This window comes from Haematobia irritans, chromosome 1 (assembly GCF_050003625.1).
Source record: "Haematobia irritans isolate KBUSLIRL chromosome 1, ASM5000362v1, whole genome shotgun sequence".
Classification (NCBI taxonomy): domain Eukaryota; kingdom Metazoa; phylum Arthropoda; class Insecta; order Diptera; family Muscidae; genus Haematobia; species Haematobia irritans.
In genome coordinates this window covers 218191181-218213394 of record NC_134397.1, presented here as the reverse complement: position 1 = coordinate 218213394, position 22214 = coordinate 218191181, and the positions used below count along the sequence as shown (strand labels likewise).

At 28.8% G+C, this 22214-nt stretch overlaps 4 protein-coding genes across 4 annotated transcripts; 3 read left to right on the top strand and 1 right to left on the bottom strand.

Annotated features, from left to right (window-relative positions):
- Positions 1-887: 887 nt before the first annotated feature.
- mRpL12 (mitochondrial ribosomal protein L12) lies at positions 888-1601 on the top strand. Its single transcript, XM_075292805.1, has one exon. The coding sequence runs from the start codon at positions 1030-1032 to the stop codon at positions 1576-1578; it is 549 nt and encodes a 182-aa protein (XP_075148920.1). The 5' UTR covers positions 888-1029; the 3' UTR covers positions 1579-1601.
- A 3477-nt stretch (positions 1602-5078) lies between these two features.
- Positions 5079-5853, bottom strand: LOC142222590 (putative nuclear transport factor 2). Its single transcript, XM_075292804.1, has one exon. The coding sequence runs from the start codon at positions 5692-5694 to the stop codon at positions 5302-5304; it is 393 nt and encodes a 130-aa protein (XP_075148919.1). The 5' UTR covers positions 5695-5853; the 3' UTR covers positions 5079-5301.
- Positions 5854-6382: 529 nt separating this feature from the next.
- On the top strand, positions 6383-11766 carry Vha55 (V-type proton ATPase subunit Vha55). The gene is made up of 5 exons (XM_075292803.1): positions 6383-6534; positions 6637-6824; positions 8753-9258; positions 9321-10076; positions 10746-11766. Exons 2-5 carry the CDS (start codon positions 6746-6748, stop codon positions 10881-10883), a joined length of 1479 nt encoding a protein of 492 aa, XP_075148918.1. The 5' UTR covers positions 6383-6534; positions 6637-6745; the 3' UTR covers positions 10884-11766.
- A 5200-nt stretch (positions 11767-16966) lies between these two features.
- LOC142222588 (uncharacterized) lies at positions 16967-19437 on the top strand. Its single transcript, XM_075292802.1, has 3 exons — positions 16967-17164; positions 17241-17719; positions 18926-19437. The coding sequence occupies exons 1-3, from the start codon at positions 17089-17091 to the stop codon at positions 19340-19342; spliced, it is 972 nt and encodes a 323-aa protein (XP_075148917.1). The 5' UTR covers positions 16967-17088; the 3' UTR covers positions 19343-19437.
- The last annotated feature ends 2777 nt before the right edge of the window (positions 19438-22214 follow it).

The following is a 22214-nucleotide window of genomic DNA, read 5'->3' as shown; positions in this document are numbered from 1 at the left end:
ATCAGTTATTCCGGACGACAGTGCTCGTGTCGAACATATCCCATATATTGTGCACATTATAAGTTAAGTCCGAAGGCATAATCGATACTGCTGCATGTTTATGGGATCGATAACACATTTACCGATTATTTAGTCATCGCCGACAAGTCGTATCGATCCGACACATTGAAAGATTCTTTATAAACACCGACATTCCGTCCGGAATAACTGATAGTCTGTAAAGCGCATTAGCAAATGCATCTCAAACAATTGTTCAAAGATGACCTGAGTATTTTGATAACATATTCCAGACCCAAAATACCACGTACATCAGTTTTTAAACTGCATCATAAACTGTTTTTGTTAATAGATGGCGAAGATCCATTTGACTGACTTCCATTCTTAACTTTGGTGGGTCTTATTTGTCTCATATCGGCGTTCCTCGGATGAATTATCCACTTCACAATCACTCATAGGTGACGCAATTAAATTTGAACCTTTATTTTTCTCTGGATTTGACTTATTTTTTCAGGACAATTGAAAGAATAAATAATTGCCACTTTTATAAAAGTGGCAATTATTTATTATATTGGTATACCAATGCCATACGATTCTTTTATCAGCTGATTTTGACTTCTTAAAATTGTAAACAACACATTGAAATTTGTTGTTTTTGTTATCGTGATTCAACCTCCTTATTCAGCCATGAACTTTTGCTAAAGTAGATTTGTTCCGCGGTTGATTCAAATCTAATGAAATTAATCGAGATTTCAAATCTTTTGTATACTTCTGTTCACCCTGTTAACCGACACTGTCTTTTCGTTACAGCGTCACGATACGTAGCTCATTAAATCCCTTTGTCTTGTCTTCTTCTTATTTTCCGAAACATGTTTTCTAATTGGAGCAGTCGAACAACCGTTGTTCTTCTATTTTGGAGGGGTACTGTTGACAGAACTGTCATCTGTTAAAGGAAACTTTGTTGATAATTTTTACATAACCGCAACCAGTACACGAGATTTTCTTGAATTAAAACTCCATAATACCATCAAAATGTTATCCTCCCGCTTGTTACTGAGACAATTATCTTCTGGCTATGCTCGCCGCATGTTTGCTGCAGAAGCAGCAGCTGCCGCTACCGAAGGAGCAAAGAATCTTACTCCACCACCTCCAGAAGGTGTAGCTAAACCGGTTAACCCAAAAATTGAGAATATTGCCAATAGTATAGCTGCCTTAAATCTCTTAGAAGTTTCCGAGTTGAGTTCCTTGTTGAAAAGTAAACTGAATTTACCGGAAACAGCATTTGTTCCACAAATGGCAGCTGGTCCAACTCGCCCAGTCGCTGGTACCGAAGAGGAGGAAGAGGCTGCACCCAAAAAAGTACAAACCTCTTTCAAAGTCAAATTGGTGAAATTCGATGAGAAACAAAAGGTGGCGTTGATTAAAGAAGTAAAAAATTTATTAGAGGGCATGAATTTGGTACAGGCCAAGAAATTCGTCGAAAGTGCTCCCACTGTTGTTAAGGATGATATTCCCAAAGATGAAGCCGAAAAGCTGAAGGAAGCTTTAACGAAAGCTGGCGCTGTTATTGAAATCGAATAAAGAAATTGTTTAATCGTTTCAAATTTTTAGATTGTCTTTATTTTATGAATTATGTACGACAAAGTTTCGCGATGGAAAAGATCAACCGGGGTATTTCTTTAACTCAGGATTTTTATTGGAATGGCTATGAAAAACATGTTCTACAGAATATATTACTTCATCAAGATAAAATTTTATACATTTTAATCTAAGGACTTGGTTCAAATTGAACTCATCCTTATCCTAGTCACACACTGTGGTATAGTGGATTCAAGAGATCTTTCCCGAAAAGCGGTAAATATCATTATACTTTAGCTGTGGTTCAGCTTCTCAGTATAGTAGGCGACATATCTGAATATTTAAATTTAGAAGTAACGCTATATAAGTATTCTAGCGTTTTTTGCTTATTATAATTAAGCTATCTCATAAAAACTTGATTTTACTTATAAATGTTCAATTATAAGGAATCTATATATTGTGGCAGAGTGCCTTTTAGGCTATACCCAAACAGCTCCTCAGTTTCATCTCTGTATTCCAAATGAATATACGCTCAAGCCGATATCTTTATTATTAATGCTTAAAAGTGATGAGCAGACAGACGTTACTAGACAATGTCGGATTTTGTGCAAATGAATTATTTGAATTTCAAAGCTATGTTAAAATGTCTACACTTTCCTCAAGAGGAATGCTGTATAAGTTCCATTTCAACGTAATACATCGAAAACTTATTTTCCGATAGTATCGCTGCCTAAATCTGTACAAAGCTGAATTACAAGTAACCTCCGTTTAATAGACGAGTGCTAACGGGAGTTATAATATGTATAGACCTATTTATAGAAGCTTTAAAAATTCATAAATGTTACCAGCATTTCTGAAAAGAAATAACCCACTGCTGAAAAACTTTTGTGTTCGTCCGAAACTGGACTTGAAATCATTATCCTTTGTTGCATACAAGGGCGGACAAGCTAAACATCTATATTACAGTACCACAGTGACACTTTAATCTAGATGAATGTTTTTGTATATAGAGGATCTCAACATATGTTAATCAATCTTACACCTATTGTCGTTGTTGTAACAATTTTTATGTGATTTCATCTATTTTTGTTTTACGCTTTGGTACATCAGATCGTATCCAGATCAAGGACCTCTGCGAAAACGATGGGATGTGCCCAAAGTGATCTGATTGTGAGTCGGGTAGAGCTGGGCAAGCGAAAAGGTGACAAGTGTCATGTGGCTCTTGGTTATGGATGTCAATTAAGCTCTTAGTAGTATCCTGCCCTGCATGTTATGTTGCCTGATTTAGAGGCTATATTTTGTAACACTGGACTGACCTGATGGTTCACATCACACATTGGCCAGCAGCTGCCATATCAGTAAACATGTTATTTCGTCCTATTGTCATCTTTGCCACTAATTTGGTATTCCTATGCAAAGACGTCTTCAGAAATAAAGGTGGGTATTAAGTTCAAGTTTTTTCACTAAAGTGAAAACTAAATCAGTAAAAACAGGCATAAAATTATACATATTTGTTGCATATTTTATTATAACTTGATGGGGAATAGCCCAAAGCAAGTTTTCACAAAGTTTGTATTCCTTAAAAAGTATTATTAAAGAAAAGTAATCGTGAAAAAATGGCGATTTTAGCGGCTAAACTCGAACTTAATACCCACCTTTATCCGCTAAAATCGCTAAAGTGAAAACTAAATCAGTAAGAAAAATGCATGAAATTATACATATTTGTTGCAAATTTTATTATAACTTGATGGGGAAAAGCCCAAAGCAAATTTTCACAAAGTTTGTATTCCTTAAAATGGATTATTAAAGAAAAGTAATCGTGAAAAAATGACGTTTTTAGCGGCTAAAGGTGAGTATTAAGTTCGAGTTTAGCCGCTAAAATCGTCATTTTTTCACGATTACTTTTCTTTAATAATACTTTTTAAGGAATACAAACTTTGTGAAAACTTGCTTTGGGCTATTCCCCATCAAGTTATAGTAAAATCTGCAACAAATATGTATAATTTTATTCCTTTTTGTATTGATTTAGTTTTCACTTTAGTGAAAAAACTCGAACTTAATACCCACCTTAAAGGTGGGTATTAAGTTCGAGTTTAGCCGCTGAAAACGTAATTTTTTCACGATTACTTTTCTTTAATAATCCATTTTAAGGAATACCAACTTTGTGAAAATTTGCTTTGGGCTTTTCCCCATCAAGTTATAATAAAATTTGCAACAGATATGTATAATTTCATGCATTTTTCTTACTGATTTAGTTTTCACTTTAGCGATTTTAGCGGCTAAACTCGAACTTAGTACCCACCTTTAGTGTGAATATTTTCATTTAAGCCGATCACCCGATTTAAATACTTATATATCTACAAACCAAGATATCATGAAATACACTCAAAATAAAGTTTATACATAACAACTAAAAAGTTAGTCGTTTAATTTTTGTTTGCTGGAAAGCTACTTCTGTTCTTTCAGCTAAATAATATTTTATTTGCAAAATTCAAAATATGCCTCAATTAAGTGGAAGTAAATCTGTGGAGTTCGATTCCTTTTTATAATATGTTCAATGATATGGCTACTTTGAGATGGTGATAAACATTTTTTTAATATTTTCCCAAAAAGAAGATAAGATTGAATAATATCCGAAGTAATTCAATACAACTTGAAGCAAATTTTGCTGACACTCATACCCAATTGTTATTAAGTAGTTAAATACATTAAATAACCTTTTAATGATTTTATTAAAATAAAATGAAATGTCCACACTATCAGCAATTTTACAAACTTTTCAACAGCAAGTCTGCTTACGCACATTTCCGATGTGTTTCTGTTACAGTAATTCGTCTGTTGATAACCCGCATGCTATGTTGTTGTTAGCATTTTCCAGCAGCTTTTCCTAGAAACTTTACTACTATTATATTTTTTAATTCTCAGTCCAGCAAATAATAATTCGTAGGATTTTTTGATTTTATAAAATAATTTCTAATAACAATTACTTGAAATTTTAAAACTAATTCTATCTCAATATTAGTCAATTTGCTTAAATCTGATATTCACATGGAAGAGAAAAAACAGAGCATATTGCTCCAAAATGCAATATGACTACACTAAATGTTGATCAACGTTTTATTTTCCATGATTTTAAAAATAAGTTCAGTTAAGTAAAATTTATCATAAATATTGAAAATAGTTGTGAACTTGTGTTGAAAATTCCGCATAAATATATTATTTTGTATCACTTTATGATCTAACTACCATTTTTAATCTATTTCTGAATTTTTTCTGGTTGACATGATATTTTTCTCTCTGTGTACAATTGAAAATGCCTCTCACCAACGATTTAGGTTAGAATTACAATAAGGGACTCATTAGGAACTTGTTGCGAAAACACTTCTAGGCCGTATTTTCTCCAGACCTTAATCGAAATTGGCATCCCTATTTCAAAGCTATATCTCTTCTGATGCGTCATACTATTGCCCAGTGCCAAAAAGTAATATAAATAGACAAAAAGATGCATGAAAACAAATCATTTATTTATTCAGACTTACAATACAAGTGTGTTAGTTTATAATTTCGTATTTATAGGTCTACGGGATAAGCCGGGTGATAATACAAAATGTTAGGCTAGCTACCGCCACAACACAGCACTTCCTCTTCACAAGCGAGTTTCAAACTCACGACCCCACCCACCGAGATAGGTAAAACAGGATAGTAAAATTACGATTTTTAGTAGAATTATGCAGTGTTGTGAATATTCAAGCGGAAAATGTCATGAGCACAGAAGAACGTGCCTCCCAAGGGTTTCAAAACGAACGTCTGGCAGAATGCATGTGGGGGATCTTCGTCACACTGTAAGCGGCCAAGGACATTGATGAGTACACCGCCATCGAACATAGGCTGCGAGTCTACTGTAGTGATGACACGGGAAATTTTCTGAAACGTGAGGCTAGTTATTTTTTCCATAATTTTTGGGGCCCCCTGCATTTGCAATCCTTCGAATGACATAAACGAATCGGTGGCGCTGTAGAAGTTAACCACATTTGGTCGTTGTGCCGGGTCATCGAACATGGCGTAGTATTGCTGGACAAATCCTTTGCCAATATCATCGTATAGTGGATTGAGGGCCATGGTATATAATTACACTTGGGCGACAAACACAATTGGTTTTTAAATAAATAAATAAATGTTAACAATCGTTTGATGAGTGATGCTGGGGTATGCAAAAAAACTAAAAAATTCCGACAGACACGTTTTGCGAGATTCTTTCTCTGTTGCAATTTTTTGTTGACATATGTGCAAATACAACTCTGTGATGGGGTACAGTTTAATCGAATTTAGAGACAGCTATTGTGGATCTTAAAGGTATTTTTAAAATTTCCAAATCTCTTATGAAAAGTTAAAGGGAAAAATGGATGCAACGGGAAGAGAAAATTATATTGGGGATATTTCACAAAGTGCTACATAAAGTTTTTTGAGTACTTTCAGTATTAAGGTGATAGTAAAGCGTAAAAATATATGCCGCTTAAAATTTCAGCTCTGTGGAATGACGTTTCAGATAGGCCTAAATAGTTGTTTATAGTGACGGCGTTTATTAAACAAACAATTTATAGAAGATAATCAAACACAAATATTTATAAATCTTTTACAAAATTATTAAAAACTAGTCTAGAAGACTACATTGTTTGTTATTGAAAGCATTTTGATTTTATTATTGCATTTTATTATTATCTTTGACAATACATGCAGTCTAAAGACTTCATTTAGGGTGACTATATGCTTTTGTCAGTTGACAGCTGTCACAAATGGCTTCCACAAAGTATATGGATTTTATTGATCACATGACAGCACGTGAGATGTCATTGTGAATTTGCTAGTTCAGAGTGAATTTTTCTTCGTACTCCATCAACGTCGCAACGCAGCTGACTGGACTCTCCTTGGATTTTTTTCGAAAAAAAACATTGAAAAATTGTGTGTATATAACTATTGAGTTTAAAAATTAGATAGAAAATAATTGTGTTTTTATTTCTGTTTTCCTTTATTGTGCTTTGGGTAACGTTAATTATTCTGTAGATATAATTTTTCTAACTGGGCCGAGAAGTGTGTGAAGAAGAAATTCATTCCAATTGGAGGAATCTTGAGAAAAACAAGTGAAAGCAAATTTCTATAAACCCCTGCAAAAATGGCCATGTCTGCAGCTCAAGCTCATAAGGAGCATGTCCTAGCTGTTTCTAGAGATTTCATCTCACAGCCCCGTTTGAGTAAGTATTAAATTTTGGCTTAAAAATGTCATAAAATTTCAACAAATTCAAGGAATTTTATAGTGAAAAAGTGCAATTTAGAAAGAATACAAGTCAGTGGTCGCCATATTAGATTTTTTATCGTATACAAAGAGAACAAAATCGTTACGTCTTATGAATACAGTGTGAAATGGAAGAGAGGACAAAATAAGAAAAATCTATAGAAATCAGTTTTTTTTGCCAATAAATTGTTGTTTTTCTTCCTCATATTCCCTAGGTTTTTGCTAAGTGGGTGAATGGTAGAAAATGCATTTGCACCCAACCATTTTCCAAGGAGTTTTCGTTTATACATACTTTTTTCCTATTGAATTGTGGGGAGTTTTTCTTCTCATTTCTACTGTCATTTTACGCGTAGTAACTTTACTGTACGTCATGTGACTTGTTTTTGCTTATGAACAGTAGGGCTGCCGTAGCTATGCAAATTGCTAATCTTGAGTGTAGATTTTGGGTTGTTTTTCAATATTTGATGTAGATGTAGCTTTTAAAAAAATATCAATTATTTGGTATATAAATATCGAATTTAAGCTCAGCTTATTTCTTTCTGTTCAATTCGTGTTATTTACTTAGCGCTTTTATTATATATATAGCTTTAAAAAAAGCTATAGTGATTACCAAATTTCGGCTTTCAGTGATATTTTTTACTGTCATTTGCTGTATTTTTAAAGGAAAATCATAGTTCAACCTTCACAATATTACCTTTCTGAAAATCACAACCAGTTGCATTGACAAAATTAATATTCCAGGATGTTTATTTATAATGATAGTTGGACTAATGAGAGTTGCCCGATTCTATATTAAGCTCAATGAGTCCGCACGGTGTGTCACACTAAGTGGGGCACCACGCTGAGAGCAGTTTTATAGTTGATAATTTCAAAAAAGTGGCACAAAAAGTGTTATTTGCAATAAAATGTGTCATAGGAATAATGAATACAATTTTAATGGTTTCCTTTGGAATTGCGTTTTTGATTCCTTTCAAAATATATTTAAATCAGACTAATGATTTTTTGATCTTGTTTTCATGGAAAATCTGTTTTGAATATTGTCATTTCAAGGGAATAAAACGGTTTATCTACTACATATTTACACATTTAATGTTTCCACCTGAAAATTTATTTCTAAAAAATATATCCCAGTTTGCAGAAAACTTAACATTTCTTGATTGGTTATTACATTTGTCTGTGCAATAAATAGTATCCCTAAAAATGTATGTTGCTATTATCAGGATCCTACTTTTACATAGTTTCTATGCTATTTTTATCGTATCTGTAGTTTATAGAATGTCTTTAAATAACAATTAGCATATTATATTTACATCGTGTTTTTCATTAGTTAGCTTTTCCGGGAGTTATTAAAAATAAAATTTTACACGGAAACTAATAACTTCAATAGTATTGAAAAAAGAGAAACATTTTATTTCATTACAGTTTTATTGTTTTTACAATAACGGTTTCCCAAACTGGTTTAAATAAATAAATTTGGCTTGGCAACACTATTTGCTTGTATGAGGATATTTAACCCCATTTCCTCCCACAATCCCCTTTGTTAACTACTCTTCTACCATTCTCTCTATCAAAACTCAGTCTCATCTCTACCCTCATTGAAGCTCTCTGAAATGACCATATTCCCCCAATATTAAGTCAGCTGACTTACACTCTTCTTCGCCATTATTGAAGTGTGTGAAGTTATTCGTCTCTGGTCACACAAACCAACAATTTATCATCGTCACTTAATTACGTTAATTTCTTATCTAAATCTAAAAAGACATAAACCAATGCAATGGCAAAAACAATAACAACATAACACAATTTTTTTGTGGCTGATTTGTATTCTTTTGTTTACTTTACTTGTGTGTTGTACTCCATCCTAATATATATATTTTTTACTTTTAGCCTACAAAACTGTATCCGGTGTAAATGGTCCATTGGTCATTTTGGATGAAGTGAAATTCCCTAAATTTGCTGAAATTGTCCAATTGCGTTTGGCTGATGGTACTGTACGCTCTGGTCAGGTTTTGGAAGTCAGCGGCTCCAAAGCTGTCGTCCAAGTGTTCGAAGGCACATCAGGCATTGATGCTAAGAACACTTTGTGTGAATTTACTGGTGATATTTTGCGTACCCCCGTATCAGAAGATATGTTGGGTCGTGTCTTCAACGGTTCCGGCAAACCCATCGACAAAGGTCCCCCAATTTTGGCTGAAGATTTCTTAGATATCCAAGGTCAACCTATTAATCCCTGGTCTCGTATCTATCCCGAAGAAATGATCCAAACTGGTATCTCTGCCATTGATGTAATGAATTCCATTGCTCGTGGTCAAAAGATTCCTATTTTCTCAGCTGCCGGTTTACCTCACAATGAAATTGCTGCTCAAATTTGTCGTCAAGCTGGTTTGGTTAAGGTATTTAGGATTGGAAAGCAACAAAAAAATATTGCAAACTAATTATATACTTTATTTTCTAGGCTCCAGGCAAATCTGTTTTGGACGATCATGAGGACAACTTTGCCATCGTATTCGCTGCTATGGGTGTTAACATGGAAACTGCCCGTTTCTTCAAACAAGATTTCGAAGAAAATGGCTCTATGGAAAATGTGTGCTTGTTCTTGAATTTGGCCAACGATCCCACCATTGAACGTATTATTACACCACGTTTGGCTCTGACAGCCGCTGAATTCTTGGCCTACCAATGCGAGAAACACGTATTGGTCATCTTAACCGATATGTCCTCTTATGCTGAAGCTTTGCGTGAGGTCTCTGCCGCTCGTGAAGAAGTACCCGGTCGTCGTGGTTTCCCCGGTTATATGTACACCGATTTGGCTACCATCTATGAACGTGCTGGTCGTGTTGAAGGTCGTAATGGTTCCATCACACAAATTCCTATTCTTACTATGCCTAACGATGATATTACCCATCCAATTCCTGATTTGACTGGTTATATTACTGAAGGACAAATTTACGTTGATCGTCAACTGCACAACAGACAAATTTATCCTCCAGTTAACGTATTGCCCTCATTGTCACGTTTGATGAAATCTGCCATTGGTGAAGGTATGACACGTAAGGATCACTCCGATGTCTCCAATCAGTTGTATGCTTGTTATGCCATCGGTAAGGATGTACAAGCCATGAAGGCTGTCGTCGGTGAAGAAGCTTTGACACCCGATGATTTGTTGTATTTGGAATTCTTGACCAAATTCGAAAAGAACTTCATTTCACAGGTGAGTACAATTATTTTTTTCGACCTATTACACTATCGGAAAAATAGCAGATACTTTCGACTCGTCTATAAGACGTAGTTTTTTTTTATCAGTAAATAAAAATATATCGGACAGCATTCGTGGATAAGTGTGTTTATAGCAGCAGACAGCAAACTTACCAACAACATTTTTGGTTCTACTTTGTTAGTGTGTAGAATTATAATTTTTTTCCTGACTTAAGACTTACAAGTTTAGCAAAAGTCTCAAATAGTATTAATCAGAGACATTAGGTTAGGTTAAAATAGACTTCTTAGGTTGTAATAAACTTCAGGCTCACTTAGATCTCGATTTTATCCCTTACCCAATGGTAAGGGATATATCTTTTTTTGCTCATTATCCATAAGAAAATATGTAGTAGGGGTAGAGTAAAAATCACCATTAATTTCGTATACTTATTTTTGTAAATTCATTTCTAAATTTTTGTATTGGTATAAAAATTCAAATTCTTCTTTCCCACTTTCCCATTTTATTTCTGAACAGAATGGGTTGCAATTGAATTCTGTTTTAAATTATACCCCTGAATGAATCTAAAAACCAAATACCTCACTACCTATTTTACAACCATTTTTCTCTTTTACTAAACCATTTTACGTCTTTACTAATAATTTGTAATTCTTCGTCTCATTCTAGGGTAACTACGAAAATCGTACCGTCTTCGAATCATTGGACATTGGCTGGCAATTGTTGCGTATCTTCCCCAAGGAAATGTTGAAACGTATTCCAGCTTCCATCTTGGCTGAATTCTATCCCAGAGATTCGCGTCATTAAATTTTTGTTTTTGTCGTCGTCGTCGTCATGGTCGTTTAAATTGTTTATTTTTATGTTGTTTTATTAAATTTTTTAGTCTAAACAAAAGCAGAAAGAAGCTTTGAAAGCTTTACTACTTGATTGTTGTTTCAAGAACGTGAAAAATAATGCAATAATTACAAAATAGAGAAGTTAGCACCAAGTATATATATTATTCTGCCACCTTTTAAACACAAAAGTATGTTAAATATGTATTATTAAAATTTTATTATCAGTGGTGTGTCAACGAAAAATGTTAATGGGCCATTCTTTAAATGACCCCAAACCCCTCCAGCAAATACACAAAAATTCAACAGCAACAACAAAAATCATTACTTAATTGTAAATAAGTGCGAAAAATGTAAAAAAAAACACAAATTCTGTTTTAAAACAATACAAATACCAACACAAGTCGCCGCCCGCCATAAATTGTTTTAAAATAAGAATAGTACGTTTTTTTCTCTATTGAAGAATCGAGAAAAGTCCATCACACATACTTTTCTTTAGGATTTAGTAGTCAATACTATTATTGCAATAGCAAATTGTTTTTATTTATAAAAAAAATCGTTTGCGATAACACAATAAACTATTATTTGTTTCTTTGTTAGTTTTTAAGTTGAACAAACAAACTGGAAAAAAGAAGATAATGTATTAAATGTTTTATCTAGTTTCTTTTCTTTAAATTTATCAAATACAATCCTTGTGTCGTTGATTAAAATCTAGCATAGACATTGGGTATAAATAACAATAATAATAATAGGAAAGCAAATTACAAAACACCTCTCTCTTGTTTAAGAAGACAAAAGTTAGAAACTATCGTTCATATATACAGCATTCCAAAATAAAACCTAAAATTCTTACATCATCTTTTGTTTTCTTTATTTTGCTTGGATGTATTTCTATTTTCATGTTTTTTTATTTTCATATTTTCCCATATGAAGACAAGAAAAAAAGTATTATCCATAATCCCATCCATACCCATTTGGAAGATACTTAAATGTAAACAAAAATTAACGATTCATTAACACTCAAAATATTTTGCATGTTTTATTTTTTTTTTTGTTTCCCAAAACTTTAAATCATTTTTGGCTCATAGTTGTTCCTGTATCGAAGTTTTTTTTTTTTGTCTTAATTCGATATTATATAATGTTGTAAATTTCAAATACTTTATACATACATATTAGTCAGAATTCATAATTGAACAATAATAACTAACTATACCTACCATAAAGATATATGCATATTGTATAAATATAACTAAAACGTTCTAACAAATTCTATCAATGATAATAAACTAAAAGACAAAGTGTTAATGGTCATTACGAAACAATTTTTGAGCAAATATCATTTGGGATGTGGGATTGTTTTTTTGCGTTTTTTTTATTTTCTAAAATCTTGTAAACTCCAAGAACTTGCGGTCGAAATCAGGACGGTTCTTGTAGGCAAACAGTAAAAATAAAAAAAATGATGATAAGGATGGGGGCTACAAAAGTCGATTTTGTGACCAATCGACTTTTTATCAATTTTTATCAAAATTTCTTTGCTGTAGGAAATTTTATACAAATTTCGTTGCTTTTGGAAATTTTATAAAAATTTCTTCGTTTTAGAAAATTTTATCAAAATTTCTTTGCTGTAGGAAATTTTCTCAAAATTTCATTTCTATCAGAAATTTTGTCAAAAATTTTTTGCTATAGGAAATGTTCTCAAAATTTCTTTGCTATAGGAAATTTTCTCAAAATTTCATTTCTATATGAAATTTTGTCAAATTTTATTTCTATAGGAAATTTTCTCGAAATTTCATTTCTATAGGAACTTTTCTCAAAATTTCATTTCTATAGGAAATTTTCTCAGAATTTCCTATTCTATAGGAAATTTTCTCAGAATTTCCTATTCTATAGGAAATTTTCTCAGAATTTCCTATTCTATAGGAAATTTTGTCAAAATTTCATTTCTATAGGATTTTTGTCAAAATCTAATTTTGCCAAAAAGTTTTTCAGCGGTGGATTATCCCACCTCAGTAATGTTGGTGACATTTCTGAGGGTTTCAAAGCTTCTCTTAGTGGTCTCACTGCAATGTGGAACACCGTTCGGACTCGGCTATAATAGGACTGAATAGTCTAAGTGAGCCTGATACATCGGGCTGTCATCTAACCTAACCTAACCTATTCCTATAAGAAATTTTCTGAAAATTTCATTTTTATAGGAAATTTTCTCAAAATTTCTTTGTTGTAGGAAATTTACTCAATATTTCATTTCTAAAGGAAATTTTCTCAAAATTTCATTGCTATAGGAATTTTTCTCAAAATGTCATTTCTATAGGAAACTTTGTCAAAAATTTTTTGCTATAGGAATTTTCTCAGAATTTCCTATTCTATAGGAAATTTTGTCAAAATTACATTTCTATAGGAAATTTTGTCAAAATTTCATTTCTATAGGAAATTTTCTCGAAATTTCTTTGCTGTAGGAAATTTTGTCAAAATTTCTTTGCTATAGGAAATTTTTATTATACAATTATTTTTCGAGCTTTTTTTTCGAAATTTCTTTGCTGTAGGAACTTTTGTCAAAATTTCTTTGGTGTAGGAACTTTTGTCAAAATTTCTTTGGTGTAAGAAATTTTCTCAAAATTGCATTTCTATAACAAATTTTGTCAAAATTTCATTTCTATCGGAAATTTAGTCAAACTTTCATTTCTATAGGAAATTTTGTCAAATTTTATTTCTATAGAAAATTTTGTCAAAATTTCATATCGATGGGAAATTTTGTCAAAATTTCATATCGATGGGAAATTTTCTCAAAATTTCATTTCTAAAGGAAATTTTCTCAGAATTTCCTATTCTATAGGAAATTTTGTCAAAATTGCATTTCTATAACAAATTTTGTCAAAATTTCATTTCTATAGGAAATTTTGTCAAATTTTCTCGAAATTTCTTTGCTGTAGGAAATTTTGTCAAAATTTCTTTGCTATAGGAAATTTTCTCAAAATTTAATTTCTATAGGAAATTTTCTAGAAATTTCTTTGCTGTAGGAAATTTTCTCAAAATTTAATTTCTATAGGAAATTTTCTAGAAATTTCTTTCTGTAGGAACTTTTGTCAAAATTTCTTTGCTGTAAGAAATTTTCTCAAAATTTCATTTCCAAAGGAAATTTTGTCAAAATTGCATTTCTATAACAAATTTTGTCAAAATTTCATTTCTATAGGAAATTTTGTCAAATTTTATTTTTATAGGAAATTTTTTCAAAATTTCATATCGATGGGATATTTTCTCAAAATTTCATTTCAATAGGAAATTTTCTCAAAATTTCATTTCTAAAGGAAATTTTCTCAGAATTTCCTATTCTATAGGAAATTTTGTCGAAATTGCATTTCTATAACAAATTTTGTCAAAATTTCATTTCTATAGGAAATTTTGTCAAAATTTCATATCGATGGGAAATTTTCTCAAAATTGCATTTCTATAAGAAATTCTGTCAAATTTTATTTCTATAGGAAATTTTGTCAAAATTTCATTTCTATGGGAAATTTTCTCGAAATTTCTTTGCTGTAGGAAATTTTGTCAAAATTTCTTTGCTGTAGGAAATTTTGTCAAAATTTAATTTCTATAGGAAATTTTATAGAAATTTCTTTGCTGTAGGAACTTTTGTCAAAATTTCTTTGCTGTAAGAAATTTTCTCAAAATTTCATTTCTATAGGAAATTTTCTCAAAATTTCTTTGCTGTAAGAAATTTTCTCAATATTTCATTTCTATAGGAAATTTTCTCAAAATTTCATTTCTAGAGGAAATTTAGTCAAAATTACATTTCTATAACAAATTATGTCAAAATTTTAATTTCTATCGGAAATTTTATCAAAATTTCATTTCTATAGGAAATTTTGTCAAAATTTCATATCGATGGGAAATTTTGTCAAAATTGCATTTCTATAACAAATTTTGTCAAAATTTCATTTCTATAGGAAATTTTGTCAAATTTTATTTCTATAGGAAATTTTGTCAAATTTTATTTCTATAGGAAATTTTGTAAAATTTCATATCGATGAGAAATTTTCTCAAAATTTCATTTCTATAGGAAATTTTCTCAAAATTTCATTTCTAAAGGAAATTTTCTCAGAATTTCCTATTCTATACGAAATTTTGTCAAAATTGCATTTCTATAACAAATTTTGTCAAAATTTCATTTCTATAGGAAATTTTGTCAAATTTTCTCGAAATTTCTTTGCTGTAGGCAATTTTGTCAAAATTTCTTTGCTATAGGAAATTTTTTCAAAATTTAATTTCTAAGGAAATTTTCTAGAAATTTCTTTGCTGTAGGAACTTTTGTCAAAATTTCTTTGCTGTAGGAACTTTTGTCAAAATTTCTTTGCTGTAAGAAATTTTCTCAAAATTTCATTTCTAAAGGACATTTTGTCAAAATTGCATTTCTATAACAAATTTTGTTAAAATTTAATTTCTATAGGAAATTTTGTCAAAATTTCATTTCTATAGGAAATTTTGTCAAATTTTATTTCTATAGGAAATTTTGTCAAAATTTCATATCGATGGGAAATTTTCTCAAAATTTTATTTCTATAGGAAATTTTGTCAAATTTTATTTTTATAGGAAATTTTGTCAAAATTTCATATCGATGGGAAATTTTCTCAAAATGTCATTTCTATAGGAAATTTTGTCAAATTTTATTTCTATAGGAAATTTTGTCAAAATTTCATATCGATGGGAAATTTTCTCAAAATTTCATTTCAATAGGAAATTTTCTCAAAATTTCATTTCTAAAGGAAATTTTGTCAAAATTTCATATCTATAGGAAATTTTGTCAAATTTTCATATCGATGGGAAATTTTCTCAAAATTTCATTTCTAAAGGAAATTTTCTCAGAATTTCCTATTCTATAGGAAATTTTGTCAAAATTGAATTTCTATAACAAATTTTGTCAAAATTTCATTTCTAAAGGAAATTTTGTTAAATTTTATTGCTATAGGAAATTTTCTCGAAATTTCTTTGCTGTAGGAAATTTTGTCAAAATTTCTTTGCTATAGGAAATTTTGTCAAAATTTCATATCGATGGGAAAATTTCTCAAAATTTAATTTCTATAGGAAATTTTCTCAAAATTTCATTTCTAAAGAAAATTATCTGAGAATTTCCTATTCTATAGGAAATTTTGTCAAAATTGCATTTCTATAGGATATTTTGTCAAATTTTATTTCTATCGGAAATTTTGTCAAAATTTCATTTCTATGGAAAATTTTCTCGAAATTTCTTTGCTGTAGGAAATTTTGCCAAAATTTCTTTGCTTTGGAAATTTTCTCAAAATTTCATTTCTATGGGAAATTTTCTCGAAATTTCTTTAAGAACTTTTGTTAAAATTTCTTTGCTGTAAGAAATTTTCTCAAAATTTCATTTCTATAGGAAATTTTCTCAAAATTTCCTTTTCTATAGGAAATTTTATCAAAATTGCATTTCAATAACAAATTTTGTCAAAATTTCATTTCTATAGGAAATTTTCTCAAAATTTCCTATTCTATAGGAAATTTTGTCAAAATTGTATTTCTATAACAAATTTTGTCAAAATTTCATTTCTTTCGGAAATTTTGTCAATTTTTATTTCTATAGGAAATTTTGTCAAAATTTCATTTCTAAGGGAAATTTTCTCGAAATGTCTTTGCTGTAGGAAATTTTGTCAAAATTTCTTTGCTATAGGAAATTTTCTCAAAATTTCATTTCTAAAAGAAATTTTCTCGAAATTTCTTTCTTGTAGGAAATTTTCTCGAAATTTCTTTGCTGTAGGAAATTTTATCAAAATGTCATTTTTGTACGAAATTTTGTCAACCATACATTATCTTATGGTTTTGACTTAATTTTTCTTGGTGTATTTCATTTATTTAACTCTCATCTTAGTGAAATATACCTTAGTGAAATACATATGTGATTGAAGAGAGATAGTGAGTGTGAGAGAGAGAGAGAGAGTTCTATTTTATGTAATGTTGGCCATTACCCCTTTAACAAAACATATAATTTTGTACTATTATTCCGTTATTTCGAAATTTGGTTTCTTCATGTTACATACTTTGGATATTCAAGTTTAGTTGGCTTGTGATCGTTTGGTGATTGTACTCGTGCGATTAATTATTTGTTAAACCATATTTTGTTTTAATTTATTTATTTTTGTTTTTACTTTGTACTGTTGTTCTAAAACATGAGATTAATAAATGAGCGTTATGATGCCGTAAGTGAAGATGAGGAGGAAATGGACGACGAACTGGAACCTGAAGGTATATTTGCCAATAATTAATGGGACTATTCCACGTGAACGATGACTTCTTGTTAAACTCCTACTGTTGTATCTAGATGGTGCAGAGGATTCTCAAGATAACGAAGAGGAGGATGAGGAGGAAGATGAGTTGGACGATGATGAAGATGAACCACCAGAGTCATCTGCTGCTAATAAATCTTTAGGTGGTGGAAATAAAAAGATAACATTAACAAAACCAGCTTCTACGGTTGCCGGTGGCAATGGTGCGGTTAAAAAAACAAAACCTAAAATTTCAAATCTCGTTGAAGCAGCGATCAAACATCTTAAGGAACGATCCGGTTCCTCGGTGGTAGCTATAGCTCGTGTAATTCTTTCCGATCATCCGGACATGGAACCGAAGCGTTTAAGAATTCACATCAAACGCTACGTGAAACATTGTCTAGAGAATGGAACTATGGAGCAAATAAAGAGATCATTTAAGTACACTAAGAAACACGAACAACACAAAAAGAATTTAGAGAAAGAACGTTTGAAAGCACGCCAAGAAAAGCTTAAAGAAAAGGAGAAGGAAAAGGTATAAATGCGATATCCTATAGAATTTTTTATATAATTTTTTTCAAATTTTTATTTTCTATATACTATAGAAAATTCTATAGGAAATTTTTTCATTTCATTTTTTTAGGAAATATTTTCAAAATTTAATTTTGTAAAAAAATATTTTCGATAGGAAATTGTCTAAACTTCCCATTTCATTAAGAAATTTTATCAAAATGTAACTTCTTAAAATTTGGTCAAAGTTCAAAGGAATTTTGACAAAATTTAATTTCTTTAAAGAATTTTGTTAAAATTTATTTTTTTTTTAAATTTTGTCGAAATTTATTTTTTTTAATTTTGTTAAATTTAAGTTTTTTAAATTTTTTGTAAATATTCAAAATTCAATTTCTATTGAAAAAAATATTTCAAAATTTATTTTCTTTAAGAAAATTTGATCAAATTTCATAAAGAATTTTCTCAAAATTTGATTTCTTTGCGAAAATGTCTATAGGAAATATTCTCATTTCTATATAAACTTTTCTCAAAATATCATTTCTATGGTATAAGAATTTTTCTCTAAATTTCTTTTCTACAGTAGATGTTCTAAAAATTTCGTTTCTAGAGGAAATTTTCTCACAATTTCATTTCTATAAGAAATTTTCACAAAATTTCATTTCTATAGGGAATTTTGGTTAAGCTATTATTTCTATAAATTTTTTTTAAAAATTTCATTTATGTTGGAAATTTTGGCAAAATTAAATTCCTTTAATGAACTTTGTTAAAATTAAATTGTATTGATAAATTTTGTGAAAATTTCTTTAAGAAATTTGGCCAAAATTTAATTTCTTTAAAAAATTTGGTAAAAATTTAATTTCTTTGATAATTTGTTAAAATTAATAAAAAATTGTCTGTAATTTTTTTGTTTCATTTCTATACGAAATAATCTCAAAGTTTCATTCCTATATAAAATATTCTTAAAATTTTACTTCTATAAAGAAATTTCATTTCTATAGGAAATTTTCTAAAACTTTGATTTCTATATGAAATTTTGTCAAAATTTGAATTTTCTCAAATTCGTTTTTTTAACTAAATTTTCTTTTGATTTTTTTTTTTTATAAACTTCACAATTACAAAATTTTCTGTCCTATTTTTTGTTTAAATTTCACATATATATGATTTTTATTTAAAATTTTCATTTCATAACATTTTTACAAATTTTAATTTATTTTTCACTTTTTTTGTCCAGAAAAAAGCAATGAAAGAAGCCAAAAAAGAAAAAACTAAGGCGAAAAAACTTAAAGAGACAAAATCGTCAGAATCGAAGAAAAAACGTCCCAATAGTAAAGAGACGAAAGGTGATAAACCTGCTAAAAAGATGAAAGTCGATAAGTCCTCCAATAGTAAGGGTAGAGAAAAGGCAAGCAGCAAATCAGATAAAAGTTCCGCAAAGACAAAGGCGATGGCTGAAAAAGTTAAATCGAAAATGAAGGCACGTAAATCGATTAATTTAGTTGTAAAACCAACGCCCCCTCGCCCGAAAACATTGAAAAGTGCATCAGGTGCAGCATCACTCAAAAAGAAAAAGGAGGCTACTGCTGCAGCTATGGCTGTGGCGACTACAACCGGTGCTGCTGGTGGCTCTGGAAAAGGCAAACGCAAATAGTTTATGTGATGTTATCTATGTTATTGTCATGACCTCATCACTATGTCTTTTTACTTAAAAAAAAATATTTCAATAAATATATATTTTTATTTTTACGTTTAAGTATTATTTGTATTGTACAGTAAGTGTATATAGTAAGTATTAACTTCGTCAATGACCGAGGGCCACAAAAAATTATTTTTGTATTCCACCATATGTATGAGCGACTGCTGCCCATATGCAAAACAATTTGGTATGGGGGCACGGTTACCACTGGAACCAAAAATAATCTACCAAAATTTGGAGAAAATTTCACCAAAAAACTATCATACAAAAAAAATTTAGTTTGTTAACATTTTAATTTTATAGATTTTTTTTTGAAAATTTTATTTCTTAGAACATATTTCTTTTTATAGAAAATTTTGTCAAAATTTTATTTCTATAGAAAATTTTGTCAAAATTGTATTTCTATAGAAAATTTTGTCAAAATTGTATTTCTATAGAAAATTTTGTCAAAACTTTATTTCTATAGAAAATTTTGTCAAAAATTTATTTCTATAGAAAATGTTGTCAACAATTTATTTCTATAGAAAATTTTGTCAAAATTTTATTTCTATAGAAAATTTTGTCAAAATTTTATTTCTATAGAAAATTTTGTCAAAATTTTATTTCTATAGAAAATTTTGTCAAAACTTTATTTCTATAGAAAATTTTGTCAAAATTTCATTTCTATAGAAAATTTTGTCAAAAATGTATTTCTGTAGAAAATTTTGTCAAAATGATATTTCTATAGGAAATATTGTCAAAATTTTATTTTTATAGAGAATTTTGTTAAAATTTTATTTCTATAGAAAATTTTGTCAAAGTTTTATTTCTATAGAAAATTTTGTCAAAATTTTATTTCTATAGAAAATTTTGTCAAAATTTTATTTCTATAGAAAATTTTGTCAAAATTTTATTTCTATAGAAAATTTTGTCAAAATTTTATTTCTATAGAAAATTTTGTCAAAATTTTATTTCTATAGAAAATTTTGTCAACATTTTATTTCTATAGAAAATGTTGTCAACAATTTATTTCTATAGAAAATTTTGTCAAAATTTTATTTCTATAGAAAATTTTGTCAAAATTTTATTTCTATAGAAAATTTTGTCAAAATTTTATTTCTATAGAAAATTTTGTCAAAACTTTATTTCTATAGAAAATTTTGTCAAAATTTCATTTCTATAGAAAATTTTGTCAAAAATGTATTTCTGTAGAAAATTTTGTCAAAATGATATTTCTATAGGAAATATTGTCAAAATTTTATTTTTATAGAGAATTTTGTTAAAATTTTATTTCTATAGAAAATTTTGTTAAAGTTTTATTTCTATAGAAAATTTTGTCAAAATTTTATTTCTATAGAAAATTTTGTCAAAATTTTATTTCTATAGAAAATTTTGTCAAAATTTTATTTCTATAGAAAATTTTGTCAAAATTTTATTTCTATAGAAAATTTTGTCAAAATTTTATTTCTATAGAAAATTTTGTCAACATTTTATTTCTATAGAAAATTTTGTCAACATTTTATTTCTATAGAAAATTTTGTCAAAATGTTATTTCTATAGGAAATATTGTCAAAATTTTATTTCTATAGAAAATTTTGTCAAAATTTTATTTCTATAGAAAATTTTGTCAAAATTTTATTTCTATAGAAAATTTTGTCAAAATTTTATTTCTATAGAAAATTTTGTCAAAATTTTATTTCTATAGAAAATTTTGTCAAAATTTTATTTCTATAGAAACTTTGTCAAAATTTTATTTCTATAGAAAATTTTGTCAAAATTTTATTTCTGTAGAAAATTTTGTCAAAATTTTATTTCTGTAGAAAATTTTGTCAAAATGTTATTTCTATAGGAAATTTTGTCAAAATGTTATTTCTATAGGAAATATTGTCAAAATTTTATTTTTATAGAGAATTTTGTCAAAATTTTATTTCTATAGAAAATTTTGTCAAAATTTTATTTCTATAGAAAATTTAGTCAAAATTTTATTTCTATAGAAAATTTTGTCAAAATTTCATTTCTATAGAAAATTTTGTCAAAAATGTATTTCTGTAGAAAATTTTGTCAAAAATGTATTTCTATAGAAAATTTTGTCAAAATTTTATTTTTATAAATTTTTTTCCAAAATTTTATTTCTATAGAATATTTTGTCAAAATTTTATTTCTATAGAAAATTTTGTCAAAAATGTATTTCTATAGAAAATTTTGTAAAAAATGTATTTCTATAGAAAATTTTTGTCAAAATTTTATTTCTATAGAAAATTTTGACAAAAATTTATTTATATTTTTGGGTTTTGTCCAGCTCAAGGTCATTAATGAAAAAACTCCAGATGTTTTTTATTTGAGTTTTACTTTATTGAAGCCAATATTTCGATTTGACATCGTCAATCTTCATCAGGGCCAGGTACTAAACAAATATTTAAAAAAAAATATCACATTTTTATTTTAACATTACAAACATTTAAAATAAAAATGTGATATTTTTGTTATATATTTGTTTAGTACCTGGCCCTGATGAAGATTGACGATGTCAAATCGAAATATTGGCTTCAATAAAGTAAAACTCAAATAAAAAACATCTGGAGTTTTTTCATTAATGACCTTGAGCTGGACAAAAACCAAAAATATAGTTAAACACATGTCAACAATCCAAATAAATAAAATTTTATTTCTATAGAAAATCTTGTCAAAATTTTATTTCTATAGAAAATTTTATTCCTATAGAAAATTATATATAACAAAATTTTATTTTATTTTTATAGAAAATTTTGACAAGATTTTATTTCTATAGAAAATCTTGTCAAAATTTTATTTCTATAGAAAATTTTGACAAAATTTTATTTCTGTAGAA

Excerpts from the sequence above, each read along its gene's own strand:
- Vha55 (XM_075292803.1), top strand. The coding sequence starts at position 6,746 with ATGGCCATGTCTGCAGCTCAAGCTCATAAGGAGCATGTCCTAGCTGTT. Across the intron at positions 6,825-8,752 it reads CATCTCACAGCCCCGTTTGA|CCTACAAAACTGTATCCGGT; the intron begins GTAAGTATTAAA and ends TTTTACTTTTAG. Across the intron at positions 10,077-10,745 it reads AAAAGAACTTCATTTCACAG|GGTAACTACGAAAATCGTAC; the intron begins GTGAGTACAATT and ends GTCTCATTCTAG.
- mRpL12 (XM_075292805.1), top strand. The coding sequence starts at position 1,030 with ATGTTATCCTCCCGCTTGTTACTGAGACAATTATCTTCTGGCTATGCT.
- LOC142222588 (XM_075292802.1), top strand. The coding sequence starts at position 17,089 with ATGAGATTAATAAATGAGCGTTATGATGCCGTAAGTGAAGATGAGGAG. Across the intron at positions 17,165-17,240 it reads CGACGAACTGGAACCTGAAG|ATGGTGCAGAGGATTCTCAA; the intron begins GTATATTTGCCA and ends TGTTGTATCTAG. Across the intron at positions 17,720-18,925 it reads AAGAAAAGGAGAAGGAAAAG|AAAAAAGCAATGAAAGAAGC; the intron begins GTATAAATGCGA and ends TTTTTTGTCCAG.
- LOC142222590 (XM_075292804.1), bottom strand. The coding sequence starts at position 5,694 with ATGGCCCTCAATCCACTATACGATGATATTGGCAAAGGATTTGTCCAG.